Here is a 25,267-nt window from a genome sequence, read left to right on the forward strand (position 1 = left end):
CCCTGCAGAGGTTACAAATAGTTATTTGGTTTTAGCTAGCTCATGTTTCATACCACTCCTTCCACCAGTGTCCTGTTTCACAGTGTTAATCTTTTTTTTTTTTTGATACATTTACACACTAAATGAAAGTAACACCCTGATTTAGATGTGTCCTTATATTTTTCTTCTGCAGTAGCAGCCAAAAGAAGCTTCCCCATCTAAGCATGCTTAGCCCGGATGAGGATTTGAAACACCAGGGTTTTAATCCTTGCTTTACGAGTGCGAGAAAGCTGCTTTGTGCCTCAGCCTCTCCCCACCTGTAAGCTGATCACTGCCCACAGCAGCCTGGGAGCCTTACAGTGCCAAGTGCTTTTTATTACCTACCTGTTCAGGCTGTGTTTGTTTTATTCTTAACAATATCCCCTTGGGATTGGATACTACAACAGCTTTTAACAGAGCTGGCTCTCTAGTGCAAGGCAAGAGAGCTTGTGTATTGCCTCTGGAGGTTATTTGGTCTTAATTTAGAGCACCCACAATCTCAGACACTGCTCAAAACAGGACTCCAAGTGCAAATCTTACAGACCCTCAGCATATCCCTGCGTCTCCCTGCCAGTGGAGCAGCTGCTCTAGCACACTATGGAAGATGTTATTTCTTTGTACAGATGCTGAGAAGCAGTGTTGAACTTGGCCGCCTTCCTGGCTGTGTTTAAACAAGAGAGCCTCTGGTTAAAGGGAGTAACACGTTTAAAGTGAATGTGTCAGCCTGCGGTGCTGACACGGGTGTTACAAACTCAGTCTGTAATCAGCTGTCAGTGTGTACCTTCAGCTCAGAGGAGAGAGGTGACAGCATGACACACTAAATGTCTGACTCAGGCTGCTACGGCAGCAGAAGATCAAGGTAAAAAGCAGTAGCAGGCGAGCTCCCGGCTGGCCGTGCCACCCTCCTCTTCCAGGAGTTGCCGCATCAGTAGTGAAGGGTTCACGTCAGTGGCTCTTCACCGTCCGTCAGACCTTCTCCTGACAAAACGTTCGCTTGGAAAAGGCGTTTTTGCCCCAGGAAGCCCTGGGCTGACTGAGCAGCAGCTGCTGGGTGCCTCAGCCATTCTGTACCACACGTCGTGCTCCTCCGCTGGCCACATCGGCTGGCGGCCCGCCCACGTCGTGCTCCCCCGCTGGCCACATCGGCTGCCGCCCCGGCAGTGCTGCTCTGCTTCCTCCTGCCCTCAGTTAGCGGTGACTTTGTTCAAGACGTCCTTTGTGCCTCTCTCGGAGAAGCAGCCCGCGCTGCTGGTGCAGGGAGAGGAGAGAGAATGGCAGCGTGTGACTGACTGAGCCTAATCCTGCTTATGCTGACAATAGGGTCTTTCTTTCTCTTTCACTTTCTGGACCACTGTACAGAATTAGAATTAGCATTAGCGTGGAGGAATGTGCGGAATAAGCCCCGGCTTCAGCGGCGGGTGAGTTGTTTGGCAGGAAGTCTTCAACTGAGCCCTGTGACTGCGCAGTGCGAGCTGCCTTTCTCCCTTGGTGGCAGCCCCTTCTGCGCAGAAGGGTTTTGGATGGAGACAGCCGTCCCGGCGAGGTATTGCTGACGCACACGCAACCTCTGTGGCCGAGCGCCCTCTGAACTGGCTCTTCTGGTTCTTTAGGGGCCACGCTGGTTTCAGCGAAGTCAGGTTTTCAGATCTACACCACAATGTGCTGCTCTTGAACAATCCTCCTCAAATTATTTCCCTTGTTGCATTTAAATCTTGGGTATATAAGGAATCCGAAGGTGCTAGGCTGTGTACAAGGGAGGTGGAAACAACACAAGCCCTTGGGAGGAGGAGCTGAAATTAGAGAGAGCAGGAGCTGCTGGTTGCTGGTTGGGAGCTTGGGCTGGTCGCTGGGCAGGAGGCGGACTGCGTGCTTGGACCTGCTGACCAAAGAGCAGGCTGGATTGTGAGAATGGTGTTTAAAGAGACAGTTGTAAAAGTAATTTGTTAATGATCTTTTACTTATATGTGTCAAAAACTTCAAAAAGAATCTAGATATTTGAACTTTTTACCGCTGATGTGGCATTTCTGCAGGGAGAATAAAATTGCTGACCTGTTGCAGTTTGACCTTGTTTTTCTTTGTTTTCATCTCGGGGCAATTTTGCTGGTTTCCAGCTTCCCAGTGCTTTAGAAGAAATTTTCACTTTCTCAAACTTGAGTTTGATTTAAAACAAAGACCAAAAACCAGAAGTCCTTCAAATGTCAAAGTGAAAAGCCTTTTTTTGTATTATTTTTTTTTTAATGGAGCAACCAACATGCCCTGGGTTTCAAAATGTCAGAAAAGGTTTAACAAAAGAGCGAGCAGATCCTTCTACTTAAAATAGCTCTCTTAAAGGCCCCTCTGGTACCAGCAGCTTCACTGGGGGTTGTTTTTAGAGTCTCCTCTTCCTTCTATTGCAGCTTTACCAAGAATCTCTCTCCAGACAAAATCAACCTGAGCACGCTGAAGGGGCAGGGGCAGCTCACCAACCTGGAGCTGGATGAAGAGGTGCTGCAGAATGTGCTGGAGCTGCCCACCTGGCTCGCCATCACTCGCGTCTACTGCAACAAGGCGTCGATCAGGGTGAGCAGAGGAGGCTGCGCTCGTGGCCGTTCAGGCAGCTTCTCTTTCTCCCGTGGGAATTTCTGCTGAAGACTCCTGGTGCGATTTGATCCGCACGTCTCAAACGCCGGGCTTGAGGTGTGGGGTTTGCTGGTGGAATGCTCTGAGGGATTTTTGGCAAAGGCTGCCTTTGCCAAGTGCTCTGTGCCTGCTGGTGGCCAGCAGCAGGTGGCAGAGGATGTGGAGGGAAGCACAGGGAAGTGTGTGGTGGCCCTTCCTCACCTTCAGGTGTATGGTTAAGCTGGCTGTGAGGTCTTTGTATTTAATAGCTGCTCCTGAGTTTCTAGGAGTTTGCCCAGATGCTCTCTGGACCCACGTATTTAACATCGAGAGTGTGCGAATGCAAAGAATTTCCCAGTATAACTACATCTACTTGTGCTTGTATCAAGCCTTCATATTCTGGTTTTAGTTGATAACCTTCTGGTCCTGTCACTGGAAGAAAGAGCAAGCAGTCATTCTCAGTTCATCACCTCCACATCCCCTAGGATTTTACAGACATCTCGAGTCATTCCTGCCTGTTTCCCTGCTGTTTGGATAGTGGAGGGGTTTTCTGTGTTTTCCCTCATCCTCACTGACGTTATTTTAATGCTGAAGCACGCAGACCTCCAACAGGAGTAGGAAGCAGAGTGAAATGGGAGTCCAGCTCTCTGGAAGCCTAATTATGCTGGAAGGTGTTGTAAAAAATTAACTGAACTTACTTCTTCGTTGTTGAAAATGCGGTTCGTAAGGAATAGGTGACTAGAGCGTGTGAGAAGCTGCGCTCTCTGCGCCCGGTCAGCATTTCTGCCCACAGTTAGCCACTGGCACACGCAATTGCTCAAACTGTGCGTGCGCTTGCACTTTTGCACACTGAACTTTTTTACAAATTCTTCCTTGTTGTGCTTTTTAGAGAAAAAAATTGAGGCTTTTTGCCTAGCTGATATGAAATGTCAGGGTGTTTAATCTCGGTTGGTACTAGTCATAGTTAAGTTACACGAATGCAAATGTTTTTAGTATATCCAAGACTTTCTATAAAAGAAGTGGTTCTGCTCTGTCAAGTAACAGTAAAAATGAGCCTGTCTTGCTCATCTGATCCACTCTGGTTTTAGAGTCAGCTCTGCTTAATTTAGTAACAGACATTTGTTCTCCCTCCTACAAGAACTGCAGAATAAGTGTTGCTGTAAGAAAATAAAATGAATCATTTTGGTTTGTGCACAGTCTTCAGAAGACTCACTTCAGTTCCAGTAGCAGCAGCAATTGATTGTAAACTCTTAAAGGACAAAAATATTCTCCATAAAGGAATATGAAAAATCAGATTTTGACCTGCAGAATAACTAGTACTCGTAATGGTATGGGACATCCAGAAGCTAAAATGGGTTTATAGTCTGGTGGCTGGAATGTCTCTTTACTTGTCTGCCTGAGCCTGTTAGACACGAATACAGTGAGACATGATGGATTGTCACTGCGGTCATTTCTCAGAGGAATGAGGCTCAGGCTTTGGGCTCAGATGGTTTCCTGCAACTTCTCACACTTTCCTGTACGAAGATAACTCTTGTAACCTCAACTTTTATTGTTTCAGATCCAGTGGACAAAGCTGAAAACGCACCCAATCTGCCTGGTAATGTGTCCTCTCTTCTTCATTTCCTTTTCTTCTTCTTTTTAATCTTTCCTATTTGAGAAAAATCCTGCAGAGGGAAACTGTGAGGTACATGCTCAAATTTTCATTTGACCAGAATTGTCTAGGCTCTTAGCAAATAGAGGAAGGGGACTTCTGAGAACAGTCCTGTTTGGTGATGAGGGACCTTTCACAAGACCCACATTTCACTGCTGGGCTGAGCTCTCAGTGAAGTCCAGGGCAACCTTGTGCTTGGTTTCTGTTCCTCCCAGCATTTCGTGAGATTTGTGGGGAGATAAGAGACTCCAGACCTTGGTCATCCCTGCCCTAGAGTCTCAGACCTAAGGTTTGGTGGCTGAGTTTGAGTCTCGGTCTTGTATTTACTGCTCCCGTGTTCTGTCTTTGCAGTACCTGGATAAAGTGGAGGTGGAGATGCGAACATGCGAAGAGCCTCGGCCGCCCAACGGACAGTCTCCCATTGCTCTTGCAGCAGGTCAAAGGTCAGACCTCGAGCCCTGTGGTTTCTTTCTGATGTGCTGCTGGGATATGGGTGGCTGCTCTTCTCCATGAGTAACCACTGCTCTCTCTGCACTCAAGTTTCAGTGGCTCTGCTGCTGCTCGGAGTCCTTTCTGCTGGGCCTTTTGTTGTAACGGGTGATGACTTTGAGGGATCTTCTCTTTGCAGTGAATATGGCTTTGCCGAAAAGGTCGTGGAGGGGATGTTCATTGTTGTCAATTCCATCACCATCAAGATTCACTCCAAGGCATTTCATGCTTCTTTTGAGCTCTGGCAGCTCCAAGGCTACAGTGTTAACCCAAACTGGCAACAGAGTGACTTGCGACTCACCCGCATTACTGATCCGCAGAGAGGAGAGGTAAAGAATCGTCTCATGTTGCCCGTCATAGCGTGCACAGAAGAGTGACCCTCGTGCTCCCCGGGGTAGGGAGCTTTGGGGAGGTCGCCTACCATTGCTGAAAGCTGACTTGCATTCGATGCTTTCTCTGAGCTCCTCTGATCTGAGAGAGCGAAACTGGAGGAGCTCTGAGTGCCGTATAGTTTGTCTGCTTTTAAACTCGGTGTGAGAGAGAGAGGGGGTTGCGTGTTAACCTGGGACATGATTTTGGTTTTGTACCGGGATCACATAAGAAAAGTGCATTGAACGATTTTCTGTGTCCTTGTTTCGTTCCATATCATCCCAGCGTTTGTTTTAATCCCTGAAGTTGCTGAAAATTTCAGCAGTTTCCTATTTTTTCTCCTTCTGGGTAGGTTTTGACATTCAAAGAGCTCACCTGGCAGACACTACGGATTGAAGCAGATGCCACTGACAATGGTGATCAGGATCCTGTTACTACTCCTCTGAGACTCATTACCAACCAGGGGAGGATCCAGATCTCTCTCAAGAGAAGGGTGAGAGTTTCCTCCATACTTTGCAGGGTACAGTGACACTGCCTGGTGCAGTGATGATGCGTATTTCCTCCCACGTTCCTCAGCAACTGTTCTTTCCCTTCACAAATGTTGAGCCCAAGCTGCTATATCAGTCTGTGTTTTCTGTGGGAGACAGCTGTGTTCTTATCAAGTGTCAACGCAGTTTATTTCCCAGGCGAAGATGACATATATGGAGTAAGTAATATTTTTTTTTTTTTTTAAAACCATTTGAACATCCCAAGGAGAGCTGTCATCTTGTTACTGGGAGATTGAAGCCTGGAAGCCTTTTTTTAGCTGTCAGTGGAAATGTGATGATAAAAAAAATTGAACCATCTCTCTCTCACTCTATTTTTCTTTTTTTTTTAAACCAGTGAGCGTTTGCCTCCTAAAGAAGGAGGTAGCTTTGAGCACTTTCTTTCTCAGAAGAGGTACTGTGGACATCCACCAAATCCATTAACTTCTCTCTGAGATGAGTTTCAAAGCAGCATCTCTTGTATCTGCTACAGCTTCAGTTTATTACGAAGAGAATATGTATATGATTGCAGTTCTTCAAGTCCCTGTCTCCTCCTTGCTCTTTCAGACCAAAGATTGCAATGTGGTGGCATCTAAGCTGATGTTTCTCCTTGATGACCTGCTCTGGGTGCTGACAGACTCTCAGCTGAAAGCAATGATGAAATATGCGGAGTCCCTGAGCGAAGCCATGGAGAAGTCTGCCCAGCAGAGGAAGAGCTTGGCTCCAGAGTCTGTGCAGGTGAGTCAGTCATGACTTGGATGTTGCTCTGCCAGGAAAAAGGAGAAGAGAAGGTGAAAGAGACAGTTTCTGTCTATGTGGCATCTGGCTCTTGCTCATGGAGCATCTCCCCTGTAGGTCAGGTCGGCATTGTGTGGGTTCTGGGCTGTTGTTGGATAGTGAAGTGACCAAAGGAGCTGGATTCGTTGACAGTAAGCATTAGACAATGTTCAGATATAGTCACAGGCTAGATTCTGCCTGACACTGAGGAAAAAATAGTGTCAAGTTGCATGTCCTTCCAGATTTGGCTGGCACAGGGCAAGTTACAGAGGGTTGCATGAGGGTTTGATTTGGTAATAAGCAATAAATATGTTCTAGAAATAATCTTTTTCTTTCTCGGAATGACAGCCTGCATTGGCCTGGGAGAAGAGTCTGGTATAATAAATTATGACATAAAACCACAGTGAGCTGGGATGCTCAAGGGAAAATAGTGGCATCCAATTTCACTGTTGTTGTTGTTAGGGTTTCTTCTTTTTTCTTCCTAATACCCTGGAGAGAGCTCTTGGCTTTTGCAGTTGCTCTTTGGTTCGCATAGAGCGTAGCAGTGTGGGAGGACCTCAGGACAGCTGCTTCTGCCAGTCACCTTGAGCTTCCCTTACCATTTTGCTTTCAAAATGCTGTGCTGAGGAATTGTCTGACAGATGTTGCAGAATAAATACATAGGGCAGAGGACAAAGATGTTTTCTGAGAAAGGATGAGGGAAGAGGAGTATCACTGCCCGTGGTGGAAGCTCTGGGGAAGGAGCGCTGTGCACATAGTGCAGAGAGATTACATAGCAGCAGGGACCAGGAATACTTAGCCTGTTTTGTCCAGGAGTCTAAAGCATATTTTAGGGTAAGTGGACAGTAGCTTGATGTAGAGGAGGCAGAACCAGAAACAGAGTTTTGCTCATGAGAATGCAAAAAAACAACACCCAGATTTCTGGACTCCTAATTCAATTTCTATAAATGGATGTTTTGCAGTCTGGAAGATTGCATGAGTTGTTTTTAATTGTATTATGACCTCTCTTTTCCTTTTTCTTTTTTCCTTTTATATTTTATTACTTTTTACTAAGCTTGTCTCTTTCTAATAGATCACACCGCCTCCTCCAAGTGCCCAACAGTCCTGGTCTCAGCCGTTTGGAGTCAGCCCGAATGCGAGTAGCATTGGTCAGTACTTTGATAAGCATGACATGAAAGAGTCATCGTACCACCTGCTCATCTCCCGCTTGGATCTGCATATCTGTGATGACAGTCACACTCGAGAGTCAGGTAACTGAGGGGAGCATCAGGAGGAAAGCATTCATCCAGTCATTTTTGTGTCTTAAAGGAGGATTTTCCTCTTGAAAATAAGCATCTCATGTTACTGTTTTCCAGTTTGCTTTTTTTTTTTTTTACACATTTTCTCTTTAAAAAAGAAAAAAAATCTCCTACCCACAACCATCACTGTTCCAGTTATTTTTTAATTAGACTGTGTATCGCTGTTTCCTGAGCTGCTGTTATCTGCATCTTGACTCAGTTTTATTGTCTTTGTTTCACTGACCCTATCAGCAAGTGTTGGAAACACAAGTGCTGGTTATTGTAGTGGGAAATGTAACTGATAGGGGCTTGTGAAGCAATGGGATCTTGCATTTTGGTATTTGAGATTCTAGGTCTGGCTCTTACGATATGGACTGTTGGCCTGTTACATTCAGTTGTCCTTTTTCTTGCTTAGGTTAAGATTCTGATACAGCTTTCTAAAAGCTGATACCCTAATACTGGCCATGGTGACAATCAGTCAGTGATGGCAATCAAAGTGCTGTTGCTCTGAATTCTCCTGGATCAGGACTTGGATTGCAGCCCTGATCCTGGTTTTCTTTGTTCTGTTTTCCACAGGTGCTTTCAAGCATGGGATGCTGGGAGGTGCCATGCAGCTGACTTTCAGGAGGATGGCTTTTGACTATTATCCTTTCCACAGGGCAGGTAGGGAACCACGTGGCCTCCCAACCTGAGGTGGGGAGTATAAAAAAGAATTTGAAGAATAGAGATGCTGTGTGGCTTCAGGCAGGACTGGGAGAAAGGCTACACAAAGGACTTGGGATTTAAATCCTTATAAGCAGGGTACATCTAATTTACCTGTCGGTAGGTGACTGACAAGTTGCTGACAGAGCAGAGTACAAAGAGAGGAATGAGTTGTTCTCTGTTGTAAAGACATAAAGTTGCAACTTTGGATTCCTTTTCAGTTGCTTTAGCTTTGCATCTGGTTCTTACATGTGCCTAAACAATTTGGAAGGGTTGTAGGATGTATCTTAGGAGAAAATCTGTTTGTGGTTAACCGAAGAATCAAGGAAAAGTGATCTTGGCTTTCTTCCCCACACTTGAATTTGAAACACTTGCTTGTAGGCTGAGCTCTGTTGTGTGAAAGCCTGCACTTGTGTCACAAGCACTTAGTATGCTGCATAGTGTGTATTCCAGATGTGATATCAGTGAAGAGGAATGCTGTGTGGATTTGCATATGTTTGGGGAGTACAGGAGGGTTGTGTGTATCCAGGAACCTAATTTTTAAAGCCAGGGTGTTTGCTTTCGTGCAGGAGATGCTTGCAAGCATTGGGTGAGGTACAGTGAAGCAATGGAAACGCGAGGACAGTGGGCAAAAAAATTAGTCAGTGAATTTCAAAGCAAGATTGAGAAGCTTTATGAAGAAATGGACCCTGCATTTGCCAGGACTCCACTTTCCCCCTTCAAAAGGAAACCAGGTAATGGTATTTGATCAAAACTCCTGGTAAAGCAGGAGATGGCAACAGTTTTGCTCCATGCAGCGATATCTCTAGTTACCTCTACCTAATTTAGCAGGCTGACTTGTTGGTGCATGCTAGAAATCATGGATATGGAATAGCAGTGGTCACTTCCTTAGCTTATTTATTGAGTTTATAAATGAGTATGTAAGGAGCAAATTAAATACTTAAAGCCTGACTGAAGAATGTGTTCTCTCGCCAAAGAGCACACTCATCTTTCACAGTGTTCTTCCTTCAAAAGTCCTAAGGTTTTTTTTCCTGCCCAGCTGTGCCCATCTGGGGGCTATTCATTCTGCTCTCTAAGCACACACGAGTTGGTAGTGATGATGAAGCTCACTGTTAAGGAGATGAGTAAAACCTTGCTGGTTCCATCCCCACAGATATTTTGTCAAGTCCTCATGGAAGTTCCCCAGAGAAAGGCCGGGCACCTCCTACGAGTTTGCCACGCCTCCGGCACCCTCCCTGGAACCGGCTTCGATCCAGCTGCGTGGTGGTTCGAGTGGATGACTTGGATGTTCACCAGGTAGGCATTTGAGCAGTTTCTGGTGACGTGCCTATCATTTTCAAAAAAGAAATTTAATCCGATATGACTGAAATACATCATGCAAATCTCATGTCATCCAAGACAATTAAAACTCTACCCAGAGAAGCCAAATGCTGTTTTTGTGTTGCATGTAAAACTTCTAAAGCAAGTGTGAACTGATGCTAATTTTCAAGTTTAGAGGAAATGGCATGCGTAAGCGCAGAATTGCTGGGTTTTGTGTTTGTTCACGTCTAAATTTGCATCAAGCATTGGGCACAGCTGGGGGAAAGGATTTCCTGCATTTGGGAAGCCACCATGGATATGGATTTTTAACAGGAAAACAGGTATTTTTCTGACCCGAGACAGAAAGCGTCACTAGTCTGAATTGGGCTCTACATCCCTATACCCTGTAACCATTGCAAGAGCATAATCAGTGCCAGATGCTGTAATGGATTTACCGATACGCTGTTAATCTTGAAGAATGCTATAGTAGATTTCAGCCCTACTTGCTCATGTCACCTAATTCTCATTGTCATTGCTGCTACTAGCAGTGACAGGAGATGTAATGAACTAAATTCCCTCAAAGGAGAGGAGTTGGCAATGTTAGCAGGTAGAAAAAAAGTGTTATTTTTACTCGAAAGCAGAGTATGTTTGATATGTAAATGAGATGGATTGAATACAGGAGACTGCAGGGTTACTGGGACACTTTGCTTTGCCAAATTCGAGTTCTGCATAACTGCACGACTGTTTCTAGGTTTCTACAGCTGGTCAACAAAGTAAGAAACCCTCCACCTTGCTTTCCTGTAGTAGAAAATTCTTCAAACTTCCTGATCAGGTCTCTGCAATCCATATTGAATTCACGGAGTATTACTTCCCAGACAATCAGGACTTTCCAGGTAATACACCGAGGTTAGCACCTTCTTTCATGAGTCTTTTAAAGAATCGATCAACTCTTAATTCTTTAGGTGTGTTAACCCTGTTTACTTATTCTCTGGGCATCTGTTTTTGTTTAGTTTTTTGATGTTTGCCTTTCTAATTTTTTGCTTGTGGGAAAATGAGATAGAGTTTGTCTCCTCCAAAATGTGGACGCAAAGTTGTGCTGGCAAAATAGCGTGTCCAGGAAGGTACTGAGGGAGCTGCTCTGTGCCCAACTTCTGGGGCTTTGCCTTCTTGGTTAGCACTGGCGTAGGACTGGAGGGTGCTCTGGGTGCTCTGCAGACGGCTAAATGTGAGACCTGGAACGGTGCGTTTCTCTGATCCACCACAGCCTCTCCCTTTCATCAGGAGATCTGTCTTACAGTGGGTGCTGAAGCCCTCTGGCACTGGTGGTGTTGGGTGGGTTATACGCTGAGCTGCAGACCGCCTGAAGTGCTTTTCTGCTCTTACTAATCTGCCTCGATTCTTTTTCCTTCTAGTTCCATGCCCAAACCTCTATATCCAGCTGAACGGCCTGATGCTTACCCTGCATACAGCAAGCGTGCTCTGGATAAACCTCTTCTGTCTGGATCTTTATCGCAGTTTGGAGCAGTTCAAAGCCATCTACAAGCTGGAGGACTCAGGCAAGCATGATGAGCATGTCGATGTTCGACTGGATGGCTTCCGGCTGAAGGTACCATTCATTTCCTTCCTTTCCCAGTCTTCAGTGTGCTCTCCCTCCATGCTGTGGAAGGAACATGAGACCAGGACAGGGCTGGAGTTGGACTCTCACACTGTTCCCGGTGGGCTGCTGCATTGATGTCCTGTGGTTGTCATTGCCTACCCTTTGTAGCAGTTTTGTGAGGAGGCTTAAAGCCTGAAAGTGTAGGAAGTCCTTGCAGATAAAGATCAAACTAAATGTTTTAAGTTGAGCTGCTACATAAGCTATGGATGGTAAAAGAACCTAAAATAAAACTTGGTTTAAATTCATAGAATCAGATAATGCATTGGGTTGGAAGGGACCTTTAAAGGTCGTCTAGTCCAACCCCTTCAATTCCCTTGTATCTGATTCCTCTTCACTGGTTTGTCAATCTTATCCCTATCTGAAAAATTAAATGAGTCGGAGTCTAACCTCAGCTCTTGGGATTTTAGTAGAGATTAAAACTTCTCAGTTGTTTATTTATTTATTACCTTCCATGTAAATGGCAAGGAAAAGCCTTTGTGAATTCCACTTCTCACCGCTTTACATGTAATGTCTTTCTCCTGTGTAGCTTAACATCCCTGTGGAGAAGAAAGTCACCGACCATCAGGATCGTCCACAGACGCTCTGCGTTTGCGCGTCGGAGATGACTGCCACCAACACCCGCCACGCTCCCTCCTGCAGCTGTCAGGACCTCCAGAGCCTCTTCCGGAAATTTGCCGCCTCAGAATTCTTCCACTCCAGCTACACTAAGTTTCCAAGGTCTCAGGACAATTTCAGCCTCCTCCACACCCTTTTCTTGCGCCATGCATATGAGGTGGATGATAGGCCTCAGAAGCATCCAGGCTTTCCCCAGCTACTACATAAAACCTCTGCCTCTGAAGACCTGTGGTCTGTGAATTTCACTGAGCTCTCCCTGGACTTTGAGGGGGCTGAAAGCTCCAAGGGCAGAGCCCTTAGTTTTATTGACCCTTTTCCGCTTTCTGTTTGGGCTTGCCTTCCCAAGAGATGGGGACAAGCTCAGATATCTAAAAAACAGAAATTGGCTGCCTCTGAATTGAAAATCAAGCCTTCTGCCAGCTTTAGCAATTACTCCCAGAATGAAAATCTTTCTGGAGAACATGGGGTTTGTCAAAGATCAAAGACCGACCAGGATCTGAAGAGCATCTACAAGGTCCCAGAGACAATGGATGTCTTGGGAGAATCTGGCGGTGAAGTTGATGCTGAAGTAGATAACAAAGAGCTGGAAGCCTCTGCAGATATCCATGTGCTTGTGTTCTCGTCTGTTCACGTCAAAGTTCGGCTCAACCACTACCAGTACTTGGTGCTGCTCAGGATGAAAGAAGTTCTGCAAACACTACAGGAGCAGCTCGCCCAGGACACCCAGGAAATGACTGGGTCTCCTTTAGATCCCATGTCTGCTTGCCTAGGAGTTATGTTCCATAGCGCCGAAGTGGCCCTACTGATGAACCCCGCACCAGGGTCTGTCTTGGAACCCAGATCCCTTGACTCGGACACAACAAGTCTGATCGAGTCTGAGCTTTCGCCTTCAGACAGCAAGGAAGGGCTGGCGGCTGAAGAGAAGGAGCTGAAATCGGAGGCCAGTTCAGAGAAGGGAGTGTGCAGTACCTCAGAGGTCCCAGAGGACAGTGGGATTGAAAATACGAGTACCAGTGTCACCAGTGTACCGCTGGAGGGACTCCCAAGATCCACAAGCGATGGAGCTCTGAGTACAGCTCCACGTAGTGAGAGCATAGAGGAGAAAGGTTTGATAGAGGAAGCCCATGAAGCAGTGGAAGCTTTGGTTGCAGAAAAAGCAGCAGAGACCAGCAGCCATCCTGAGAGCCCTCCTGCTCAACACTCCAGCCCAACCTCAGACACGCAGCCCCCAAGAAGTACCACAGTCAATGGCCAGGCAGAGCTCATCCCTTTGAAGAACATAGAGGTGGAGTTGTCTAGCGCGCTGCACATCACGAAGGATGCCACGAAGGAAGCTCTGCACGTGACTATGGACCTCACCAAAGAAGCCATGTCTCTAACAAAAGATGCTCTGAGCCTGAGCCGGGAGAAGATGACCTCCACCATGCAGAAAATGCTTTCCCTTCCCCCAGCCAAGTGAGTGGGCTTCACAAGAGCAGCAGCGAGGCTGCAGGGAAGGGGGGAAATTGAGCTGGCTGCTCCTTTTCTTTACGTATCATTTGGATCAGAGATAGGTTAACGAGATCAAGTACTCTAGAGTCTGACTTGCAAATGTTGAGAATCCTGCCCGGTATCTGTATAGTCTGGAGGCTAAGCTGATTGCCTTTATCGCTTTTTTTTTTTTTTTGATAGGGATTCTGTGCCCAAAGCAGAAGAGGGAGCAGTGACTCCTGGGGGGGGTGGCAGCAGCCGAATGCGTTTCTTCTCCATGAAGAGGACAGCATCCCAACATTCCTTTGACACCACATCTGTGGATGGGAGCGGCCCTGAGGACGGGCTGTCCGTGGACAGCGATGGCAGCGATGGCTTTGTGATGCTCACAGACTCCGGTAACCAGCTCTTGCCTTTATCTTCTTTCACCTTCTCATTTCACACTGGTGAACAGTTTTTTGCCCCGGACAACTGAGTCGTGCCGTGTTCATATGGAATACACTTGTACCACTCCTTCTTGAAGGTCACGAGTAGTTCACCCACAATAGCTCCTTCTACTTTTAGAATTGCCTTTTCTTTGAGATGAGGAGTATAAATGAGTGGGAAGGGTGACCTCTGCACATCACTGTGGCATTCTAAAGCATCTGGCCGTACTAGGAAGGATTTAGTAAAGGCTGGTTGGAAGTAGGACACCCTGAGCACTTTGGCTGGACATCTTTCACTTCAGCTCTGTATTGGTTAAATTCCTCTGAGGAGCTGGAGAGAATTCCCTAGGGAAAGGTGTGGGCTGACAGTCCTTGAGACTCGGGCAGATGCTGTGATCAGGACTTCTTAAAACCAGGAAAAGAAACAGGATCAAATTGTTCTTGTTTGTTCTATTTCAGAACCCAGCCTGGACCCTCTTCCTTCAGGGCATCTTCCTCAGGTCCACAATGACACAGACAGTCGAGCAAGCCTGATGGCAGAGGATGAGGGTGGAGTGTCTCCCGAAATAAACAGCTCGACTTCACAGAGTGAAGACCCCAGCCTTCAGCTGGTCAGTTCTGTTCCTTTTCACCCTGATATTGTCTCTGAGGGAATCTGGAAGCAAAACCCTGTGGTGGTGTTTGTTTTAGTGAGCTTGGCACTTCCCGTTTCAGGTGTCTGTCCTAGTGTTAAAGATGAACGAGGTGAACTGTGGAATAGAGGCACGAGGTGATGATTTGTCTGTTGCTTTACAAGTAACAAACGTGGTTCCGGAGCAACTGAGCAACGTGGGAATGTGGCAGTATCTGCGGGGCTATCTGGGTAAGACGCTGGCTACCGGAATCTGCTGCTTTTACAGCTACGCTTTTGTAAATGGCTTTACACTGGGTACCCTCAGGGAATATTCCATTTTAACTGGTGCTTCAGTGTTAATGTTTAGTGTGTTTAGGATTGAATATAGCTCATGCGTGAGGAGATGTGAATGCGAAGAATCTTTCTGTCGGTGGTTCACATCTGGTATTTGAAAGATGTTTCCAAAGTGCCTTCACGGTCAAGCTCTATGATGCCTAATAGTCATTGACTTGGTTTTTTTAATTGCTGTGGGGATGCATGAGATTAATTCAAAGAATGAATAAAGCTATCTCGGGAAACCCTGAGTTATTCCTGCCTGAGAATAATGCTTCTGGGTTAGGGCACTTCCCCAGGGCTAAATTCGAATTGAAAAGAAAACCCAAACAACCAAAACCAACTTCAGAAAAACACAAACCAACCACCAGCCCAACTTCATAAAACCGAAAGCAACTACAACCCAGAACTTCAAATGAAAGTATGGGCCGTTCCTGGAGTGTTGATCCTGCTCTGAACAGTTCTGCCTGTGGCCACGAGGGGGCAAAGGAGCCACGAGCTGCGGTGGCTGCTGAGGTCGGTGGAACGGCCGATCCGGAGCCAAGGTTGTGGTCAGCTCGTGTGTACAGAAAAAGGAGAATTTTAAAGTGTGCTGAGATGGTGAGAGAGAGGGGAGTGGGACTGAGGGCTCAGACAGTCCGGTTCTGGGGTTGGTTTCTGTGGTGTGGACTCTTGGTTGTTTGAAGTTTGGATTCATTTTGGGTGAAGGATGATTTCAGCCTGCTGTCATTGTGAACTCAGCTCCATTCTGCGTCGAGACAGGAGAGGGCTCTTCAAGATTGCTCCTTTGAGTTTATACCTTATTGCTAGTGCAGCTTTCTGCAATGAGCTATTTTTGCTGTAGCTCTAGGTGATCCAAGTCTAGAGAAGCCCTCAGTCCCTGGAGCTAGCAAGACCCAGCCAGAAGTGTGCTTACGTCTTGAAGTAGGACCTAACGCTGCGGTGCATTCCCCACTCGCTGTTCAGAACGGCTTCCTTCACATGCTGGTCCACAGTTACACAGCAGAGCTCTTCATGTCCTTCCTGACCAACCTTGGCCCCTTTCTCGAGGATGAAATAATTCCAGAGGTGATCCCCATGGAAATAGAAGTTGTGGATGCCAAAATCACATTGAAGGTGAGTGTATGGGGAACCAGAGATTCCCGCCAGCGCTGTAGTGTGGGCAGAGCTCACTTGGAAGATTCTCCTTGGGGAAGGATGCTGTGGGGTTGCTATGGGCCTCTCTAGAGGTCCTGTTTTCCTCATACTGTTTTGTTTTGCTTCTGAAAACTGCCTTAGGGATGAGCGAGTAACACAGTGGAATCGCTGAGTGATCAAATGGGTGGAGAAGTGTAAGCCTGACGTTCAGATTCTCTCCACAGCTTTTTGGTAACCTGTTTTGCAGACTCAGGGGACAGAATTCAGTACCTCTTCCTCCAAGTGCTTGTGTGAAATGGGGAATATTTGACCTTTTCTGTAAACATTTAGTGAATTGTAGATGAAAAAGATTTGTAAGAACTGGTTGATATTTAGGAGAGGGGCTCTGACAAAAGTTGTTGATTAAACCTTTTGAAAGCAATGGCTTTGGCTCCACTGACAAGCGGGAACCAGTATTGCTGCAAAGCAGCGTGAAAATCTCCAGACTAAGGGATACTGCTTTTGTTTGGGTTTTTTTTTGGCCAAGGAGTGTTGGCGAGGCATTTGAGTCAGGAGTTTGTAGGATGGCAACTGTAAAAGCAGCCTTCAGGGTGATGACCATAGGCCTTGCCTCAACCATTGTTATGGATAAGACAGAACTTGGTTCTGATCTGGGGGAGTGCTTTGTATATAAAGCCAGGCTTTCCCAGATGATGGGCAACCTTGCTGAGCTCTGGCAGCGCCGCCCATCGGTAGCGCAACTCCCATGAGGGCTGAGGCCAAGAGGAATCCTTTACAGAGTTGCCAGAGCTGTCGCAGCACTTAATCTCTTCTCTGCTGTGCGTTTTTCCAGGATGACAGCCCCCGCGTGTATCCCACCTCCCCTGGCCCTGTTCCTATCACCTTGGCAGTGGATCACGTCGTTGTGAAGCGCAGAGATGATGGGGTGTTCTACCTAAGCGGTCAGTAGCATCGTGAAACTTCTTTTATTCTCTCCCAACACCCCCGAAGCTGTGTTGGAGGTCGAGGGCTCTGCTGTGCGTGGTGCTGGAGGGGACTGGAACTGAAACATGACGGTTGCTGCTGGGAAGAGTGGGCTGTGGTGTATGAGCAGTCCCTGCCTCTGTTCTCTGCAGTCACTTCTGCCAGAACGGGCAAATAATCTGCTGTTTTCCATGCAAGCACCAAGATCCTTTGACTGCTATGCCATGTGGATCTCGGGATGCATCCATTCCTGCCTCTCTAGTTCTTGCTGCTTTTGTTGTTTTGTCCGAACAGCAAATTTTATACCTCAGGCAGAAGAGGTTAATACCTAAATCACTGAACTGGCAGTCCCAATTCATCCCTGATGTTTCCTTTTGCTCACACAGTCAGGACAGATTTCTGCTCCTTCCCTTCATGTAGTTTCTCCATTTTAAAACGGGAATGAGATTTTCCCTGCCTCCCTGTTTTTTTAAAAGGGGGGAAGAAAGAAGTTATTCTTTTTGTCCTGAGAACCCTGTTGTATGAACGTCCACACCTGAATGTTTTCTGTGTTTCTTTACAGCTCCGCGAGGGGAGGACTCGCCGAAACAGGAAAAACCTGTGTCAGTGCTTGGGGAGCAGAAGGCCCCAGTGGAGTGTGTCTTGGCAGCCCCAGCTGCGGGAGCACGTGGACTGCAGGTGAGTCACTGCTGCCTGCTCTGTCCAGACAGCTTGATAGCTGGAAAATTAAGCCTTCTGTCTTCATGTTTGCAGTTACTGGTGGGTGTGGTGTGTTGCAGGTAGGGCGCAAAAGCAGCTTGTACCTCCTTTTACAGGCGCCTTGCCCAGAATAAACTCTCTTGTTCCCTTTCAGAAATCTGTTGGAGTTTTTTTTCTGATTGGCTTCATCTTCCAACTGTGTCCAGTTCCCTGTTAGAACAACGATTCCCACGTAGATCCCACAAAGAAAGAGATTTTTTTTGTCAGAGTACAGTAAATCTTACAGCTGAGGAGTTTCAGGTTGCTTAAAATTTCTGCTGTTCAGTTTAAATTTTCTTTCCATTTTGATCCACAGATCTGGAATTCAGATAACTGGCTTATTTTTAAATATGTAGTGTTCTCTAATTTTATTTCCCATTTGATGCCAGGTGCGCTTGGTAAGTTGATCACATATGAAGGAAGCAATGTGGCCGACCAGATCCACAAAGAATGCAGATCAGAGCACATTTTCCTTTCTTTTGCCTGCTTTCCTTGTATGGTTACCTTCAGCCAGAGGCAGCTTGCTGCTTTGCAGGGAAAATATCTTGCCCACTGCAAGTCTTGTTCCTAAGCCTAGAAATGTGAGGAGAAATCTTGGAAAAAACAAGCATTAGGCAGCCTCCCGGGCAGCCTGAGCTGACTCTGATGACAGGTAGGGAAGCCAGCAGGCACAAGCTGGCAGGTATTTCAGCAACCCAAAGTGGGTCATGTTGTCCGTGAGCTTTGCATGGTTGGGTCACGCGGTGTAATTCATCTCAAAAGTTCCTGCTTTGGTTCTGCTCTTTGAGCAGCTCGGTGTGGTTGGACCTGCCCTGCTGCTGACCTTCGGAAACTCCTGGTTTGTTTTTCTCTGTTTGTCTCTTGTAGTTAAAGGAAGTGCCAGAGTTGCAAAGGGAGCTTCAGACCATGAAAATAGCCCTTGCAGAAGCCAACATGGACAAGGCTCGCCTTCTGCAGGAAATTAGGAAATACAATCCCCTCTTCCAGCTCTGACACTGAAGGCGCAGGCTGCAGCTGCTCTGGAGGAGTGGAGACCACCACCAGCACTACGGCGGCCAGCGGGATTATCCTGCTGCTACATGGGTCGGCCTCTTGGAGACTGATTGCCTCAGAGAATGGAAACCAACTGTGATCACAAAACAAACTTGAAACAGGGAGAAGGGAAGGAACGTGGAGGAGTTACCTCTCTGCAGCCACTTTCCTCTGTCCTGGCAGTACGGTGCTGCTGTCACCGGGCAGTGGTCAGCCTACAAACAGAAGGTCAGAAGCTGGGAGATGCACCCGATGTGTCCTTGTCCACGGGTAGTGGTGACAGTGTGCTGTCAGCCTTCCCCTTTCATGGTAGCGCCTAGAGATGGTCCATGTCGGGGTTTCTGCGTGTTTCACCCTTCCTCGTTGTGTTCTTGCCCAGTCATGCATGCCAAAGAACACGGCAAAAGGGATGTAGTTATTTCACCGCATCAGGAGTGATGGAGAATAGGGATGGCAGAAAACATTGCTCAGAGCTCTGATGGGAAAGCATCTGCACTATCGCAGGGAAGAGAGAAACAGGAGGTCGGTGGGTGTGGGACACGCAGAAGGGATTTCCCTCCTGTGGAGTAAGGGGGACACAGCTCAGTATTGCCTCACCAACAGGGTCAGAGTAGTAAAGAAATTCCTTCAGCCTTCTTTTTCTACCAATAACTCGTTGTGTCAACACAGACCAGGAGTACATTAGACTTAGCCTCGTTCATTCTCACTTAATCCTGCAACGTTTGGTTTTCTTGATGCGGAAACACAAAGGAATTCATTTCTTTCATTACAAAGCACCGTTCAAACTTTCTTTAGTTTTACTGTCAAAGAACAGGGGTGAAAGCAGTCAGTTAGGTCACAGAATGAGATGATGTGTGTTTTCTTTGGGATGCACGCTGTCCTCAAACCGTTGTCAGCCAGAGCCTCGTGAGTGGAGAGGGAGAGCACAAGGAACTAACTATCCATGTTCCTACACGGTTGTGTATTTTTATTAACACTGAGCTCTTGCCTGGTCTTTAAACATCTTTTAACAGGGACTCGGATATGTGGGTCAGGAGAAGGGTGCTGACCAGGGCCCCTGGGCTGGAGGCTGGTGCTATTAACTGCTCCCTGTGGGTGGAGATGAAGTGGCAGCTGCTACGTTTATCATGGTTTGTATTCTCTCCTGGTTTGTATTCCTGTCTCTTCTGGAGCTGCATCCCTGGAGAGGAAAAAGTCTCTGTGGTCAGTGACTGACTTAATTTATAAAGAAATAGCCTCCACAAGCATGGAGGAGAAGAAAAGGAAAACCCTAGTAAAATACTAAGTAGACACTGATTTCGAAAAGTAAGAAAAGGAAATGTCATTTATGAACTGCAAGAATCAAACCCACTCCTGAAGACAAACCTGTACGGGGTTTCTTTGCCCTACTGCTCCGGGCAACGCGTGCTCGATGTGCGGAGGAATGAAGGAGCCACCAGGAGCAGCTGTGACGGGAGGTGCTGCACGGGAGAATTTCTGTGTTGTGATAGAGACGGGTGTGACTTCAGCCCCTCTGTGCTGTGGATGAACCCCCGTTCCCTGCCCTGTTACACACAGCAGCCCTGCTCTGTGCAGAGTTGGGATTTTGTCTTATTTCAAATGTGGATTTGGATTTTTCCAGATGCATTTTGTGCTCATGTAAATGTCCGTTTTCTGAGGCACAGCCTTTTTGGTGCAGGTAAAACTGGCAGCAATTGCCACGCGCTAAGTGCTAGGAAAAGTGAGAGATGATGTGCATTTCTCCTTTTGTAATCAGATGAAACCTTCACTTGCCTATAAAGGATAGGTAGCCCTTACTGTGGTTTTTTAGCTGAGCACACTCCCCAAAACTTCTAATGGATTTTTCTCTTCTTTTTTTCTGTCTAAGTATTACTCCACTGAAATTAGGTTCGCTAAAGTAATACAAGATTTTAATCCTGCTCACTATGCAAGAAGCAGCCTCTAATTTACAAGCCATGATGAGCTGAGGCCTGGAAACTACACAGAACCAAGCAAATAACTTGGGAGTTAAGTTTGTTTTTCCTACCGTGCTCTTAGATATTTGTCCCTTTGCCCAGCTTGGGAGCTGTGGAACACTTTCACTTCACAGGCACTCCAGAGATTCTTTTAGTTCTTCTTTAGCCCTAGGGGAAACGGGGACACGTTTACAGCGCCAGGTGATGTGGAGGCACTGCTGCCTGTGGTTTGCGGAGAGCCAAGAGTGAATTCCTTGTGGTTGTTAGCTTTCACTGTGAAAAAAAAAAAAAAGAGGGTATGTAAGAGAGAGACAGTGATTAAAACTGTCAAGTTCATCTTCTCAGTTCTGTGTTTGACTCCTCCATTAGACAGAGTAGCTTTGAAGAGCGTTTGTTGGGATTAATCCTTGTAGCGGGGTTTCAACGGGCAGCCGCGGGACAGGCTGTGCTGCCGGAGTCCAGTATTTCTGCCAAGATCTCACTGACCAGTGCCTACAGCCAGAGAGGACAGTGGCAGCCAGCGTGGCCTGCCTCCTAGAACCTCTGGAAGCAGGCAGCCACGAATGAATGAAAAAGGAGGAGCTCTTGCCCTCGGCAGAAGCCTGGGAGCTGAGACACTCGGCACCCCTGAGCCTGGGCTGGCTCTGGGGATTGGGTGCTGCGGCTTCTGTCGGCCGGATCACTCCTCGTTCCTGACAGATGACCTGGCTTCTTTCCTCTGGAGCATGTTCTGTGATTGATGTGGTCTTCGACAGGACAGATTTGTGGTGCTGCCTGCGATGGGAAATGTACTGGAGCAGCCTCTCAGGCCTGTCCTGGAGAGGAAAATGCACTTTACCTTTTTAAGCGTCAGCGGGCATTTCCTTCACCAATACTGCCTCGTGCATAAAATTCAGAAGTAAAAGCGGGGGTTCTGAAATGCAAGTTACCTTCTGTAGTAAATAAAGCTCTTGCTGTGAGCAGCTCTCAGAGCAGGAGAGAAAGGAGGTGGCAAAGCATCTGCGTTTCCACACTTGCTGTGAAACAAAGCTCTACGCCAACGGCTCACTGTAAGTACCATCACAGCTGCACCAAGCCCCCATAAGCAGAAGTTGAACTTTTAGTCAGACCTTTGTGCTTCTGTGCTTGCTCCCTCTTCCTGTGTGAAGTAAGAAATGGAAGAAGGCTTGCCTTAGGTGGAATGCAATGGTGTTCTTTTTATTCACTAATTGCTTGAAAATGGGAGGTTTCTTTCTTCTCTTTCAAATTTTCATGACTTTTGGTTTGAGTAAGTGTCCAGCCTCAGCTCCAGCCAGCCTGGGAACTGCGTAGGGCCCAAAGGGTTTTCCCGGCTGTGGTACCTACTTGCTGGTCACACAGCATCTCACCGCTCCCTCCCGCGGGCACAGACTGAACAGAGCTGGGGCCAGGTTGTTTACAGAAAATTTCTTGCTCCGGCAATGCTGGTCTTGTTCAAGAATTAAAGCACTTCCACTGTTCTGTTTTAAAGTACCAGTAAAAAGTACTGTAAAAATCCATCTCCTTTCCACAGGGCGTGTGTGTGCGAGGACAGAATGTCCTGTATCTCCACTGATATTGATTAGCAAAGTTTACTTTGTACAGCCTTGTTACACTGAGTGCCAGCTTAATCCTTGGTGTAACTACAACATAATCACCATAGGAAGAGCATCTGGCCTCAGCATCTTTTACATTTAGCTGCAAGAAGCGTGTTCAGAGGGGACTGCTCTATGTACAGGTGGGTAATGTGCAAGTCTGAACTTGAGTTTTAGGCAGTATTGGAACTTTGTTGCAGTATATTTCCACTCATGCATTTATTGGTTCTATGAACCGTGAAAAGAAATTAAACTTGTTAACCTCCTTCCAGGCTCCTGCTTTTTTTTCCTCCCTCCTCCCCGTTTCCCTCCTGCTTCACTTTCCTAATTGTCCTGTTTTCCAGACGGCCTCATAAAACTGGCTCTGGGAAGAACAGCCCAGAGATGACTTCAGAAGCCGCTTTCAACACGCATCAGCCCTCGCTTGTGCTAATGGAACAATCCGTGCCTGAGGCAAAGCGAAGCTTCAGGAACATGTCGGGGTTGGTTGAGACACATCATCAGGTTGCACTCCCCCTCCTTTGAGTCACCCAAACACCATTACACAATCACTATTTCCCAGCAAGACTAAGAATACACCAAGTTTAATGTACAAAAACCCTAAGACAGCGCTCCACCTGCGCCAGGAGAAGGTGTGACCCTGGTGGGTGAATGTGCTGAAGGCCTTGAGTGTTCCTGCCCCTGCTCTGCTGAAGCAGAGAAGCCCAAGGCTCCAGGTCCTGCTGGCTCCTGCCTTGCGCTCGGGTGATGAGCTGGGCTTCAGCGGTGACAGCAGGAAGCCTCCCTGCGGTCACTCGAGTCTCCTGAAGGAGCTTCAGTCCTGTAGCTCTGCTGTAACGGGGCAGGTTCACAACGGGAAGCTCGTCTCGGTTTCCATCTTCTCTTGCCGCGCTTCAGTGGAAGATGATCTTTTTATATTTGGAGTTGGGGATCTGTCCTCGTGACTTGAGCCTCCTGACGGCCTCTCGCATGTGTTTGGGCTGCAGAGGTGGCAGCTCCCCCCACTTCTCACACACGTCCAGTGCTAAACAACACAAACCAAGGAGTTAAAGTCAGCTGGACAGCTAAGCTTAGACAGTTCCCTGCTCTTTGAGCTTGAATTTTAAAGGCAACAGGAAACATTTTAATCCAGGGTTTACAGCTCACGTTTGGCTAATACACAAGAACGAAATGGTTTTCTGTGCTTCTCGGTCAGTGCTTAGGGGCATCAATACCAGAGCAGAAAAAACTGCTTAAACCTCTCGGCTACTCTGGACTATGCTGGTTTGAGTCACACAAGAACTTACAATCCTAAACCTTCAGCTCTAGAGCCACCGCAGGGTTGGGTGGTGTGTTCTGGGGGGAAGGTGCACAGCAATGACAGGAAGGTACAACTTGGGGGCCAATTTCTTTTTCATCATTTACAGCATCATTCACTCCCCCTGCCAAGGGTGTGAAACAGCAACTTGAAATCAGAACAGCAGTGAAGGTGCTTATCCAAACTGCCCCAGGCACCATGAGTGCTGCAGAGACAGCAGCAGCAAAACTGCATCCCCCTGGGAACGGTGATCCCAGCACCGTGGTTTGTGTGACCAGTCTCCAGGAACCGCCTGGCAGCCAAGCCAGCGGTACCTCTTCGTCCAGGCCAAGCAGAGCAGGGACACAGCTGGGTCAGGCTCCCAGCTGGTGTCCCAAAGAGATCCCAGCTCATCCCATAAAGGAAGAGTTTTAGTCGTTAAGAGGCTTAATAACCCATTTCCCTCAAGGCTGAATTTGCCCGTGGCAGCGTTACAAAAGGTTCCTTGCTGCCCCACCGCAGCCTGCTCGCAGGCCAATTTCTAAGTTATTCTCCTTAAGGAGGTCGGTGGTCCCCAACCTCTGCTGACTCACGGCAGCCATGCCGACAGGATCAGAGGGGGCAGCACCCCGCTTCACACCGCCCTTAGCTTAGCTCTGAGCTGTTGCCTTCTGCTGGAAGGTCAGAGGCTCCCACAGGGCATCAAATCTAGGAATTACAAAGTGTCCAGTCTTGTTCCATGTCCTTCTGCTCTACTTTACGCAATGAGTCTACCCCATAGTTTTTTACTCAACAACACCATTTGTCACTCACCTTCCTCCACTACCTCCCCGACGAAGACCTTGGAAATGCCAGACATGGCGATAACCACATTCTGAGAGACAGAGGTGCCGGTGATGGACTGGATCAGCTGCAAAAGCGGAGAAGGACAGTCAGACAAACGAGGTAAACACAGCAGCGGTGAAACATTTTAACTCATATTTAGCAGTTAGAGTCTGTCAAATATCAACCAAGGGATACCAGAAAGCGCAGAACTGAGCTTCACAATTAGGTCCTATGACCTGGGTACGTGCTGGCTGGCAGGGTTTCACCTTACCCTCACTGGGCTGCAGGCCCTGTACCAGCAATTACATTTCCCTGCTGCCTCATGGCCCCCCAGACCACTGTTGCTTAAAACGAGCTCCCATTTAAGCTGCATAAGCCATGTGAGGACACTGAGCCAGACCCTAATGGGATAAGCTGATCTGATAATGGTCTCAGCCACAGAAGCTGAGAGGCAGCTGGAGAGGGGAGCTGGCTTGTGTCTGCGAGGTGCAGACACGACCACAGCCAGGCTCAGTAAGGCTCAGCTTGCTTGTTCTGCTCAGACTCCCTCTGTGCTGAAGCATTACTGAAGTCATACCCGTTTAATTGCGGCTTTGGGGAAAGCAGACCGGCGATACATCTCGTAACGGTTCAGCTGCTCCTCAGAAAAGGAAGAGACCAGTATTCTGGAGGGGAGAGAATTGATCATTTACAGGCAGAATGAACAAAAAGCCTGAAGCTCTCCAGGCCACTGCAACAGTCCTGCAAAGCCGTTCCACCACCCCAAGCCTTCTGCAGGCCCAAACGGAGCGGGGAAGGGAAAAGTGGTGCCCCGGTGGGGCCGAGGGTTGTAGCCCAAACCGGATGGGCCCGTTTGGGAGGGAGGGCCCCGGGACAGAGCTACATTAACCACGGGCTCATAAACCGATCAGTTATCGCAGCGGGAACCCCTC

At 47.4% G+C, this 25,267-nt stretch overlaps 2 protein-coding genes across 2 annotated transcripts; one reads left to right on the forward strand and one right to left on the reverse strand.

Annotated features, from left to right (window-relative positions):
* Positions 1-2,414: 2,414 nt before the first annotated feature.
* On the forward strand, positions 2,415-18,648 carry UHRF1BP1 (UHRF1 binding protein 1; the record flags this gene model as incomplete). The annotated part of the gene is made up of 20 exons (XM_009874663.1): positions 2,415-2,577; positions 4,175-4,213; positions 4,619-4,710; positions 4,896-5,085; positions 5,478-5,618; positions 6,217-6,387; positions 7,499-7,676; positions 8,280-8,366; positions 8,975-9,139; positions 9,559-9,701; positions 10,456-10,597; positions 11,117-11,310; positions 11,888-13,431; positions 13,648-13,844; positions 14,331-14,482; positions 14,586-14,733; positions 15,668-15,933; positions 16,787-16,895; positions 17,480-17,595; positions 18,523-18,648. Coding segments are annotated over 20 exons (4,363 nt in total), but the record flags the coding sequence as incomplete, so codon positions are not given.
* A 4,479-nt stretch (positions 18,649-23,127) lies between these two features.
* Positions 23,128-25,000, reverse strand: TAF11 (TAF11 RNA polymerase II, TATA box binding protein (TBP)-associated factor, 28kDa; the record flags this gene model as incomplete). The annotated part of the gene is made up of 3 exons (XM_009874664.1): positions 23,128-23,258; positions 24,324-24,420; positions 24,913-25,000. Coding segments are annotated over 3 exons (316 nt in total), but the record flags the coding sequence as incomplete, so codon positions are not given.
* Positions 25,001-25,267: the final 267 nt, after the last annotated feature.

The sequence above is a fragment of the Apaloderma vittatum genome, unplaced genomic scaffold, assembly GCF_000703405.1.
Source record: "Apaloderma vittatum isolate BGI_N311 unplaced genomic scaffold, ASM70340v1 scaffold6458, whole genome shotgun sequence".
Lineage (NCBI taxonomy): Eukaryota > Metazoa > Chordata > Aves > Trogoniformes > Trogonidae > Apaloderma > Apaloderma vittatum.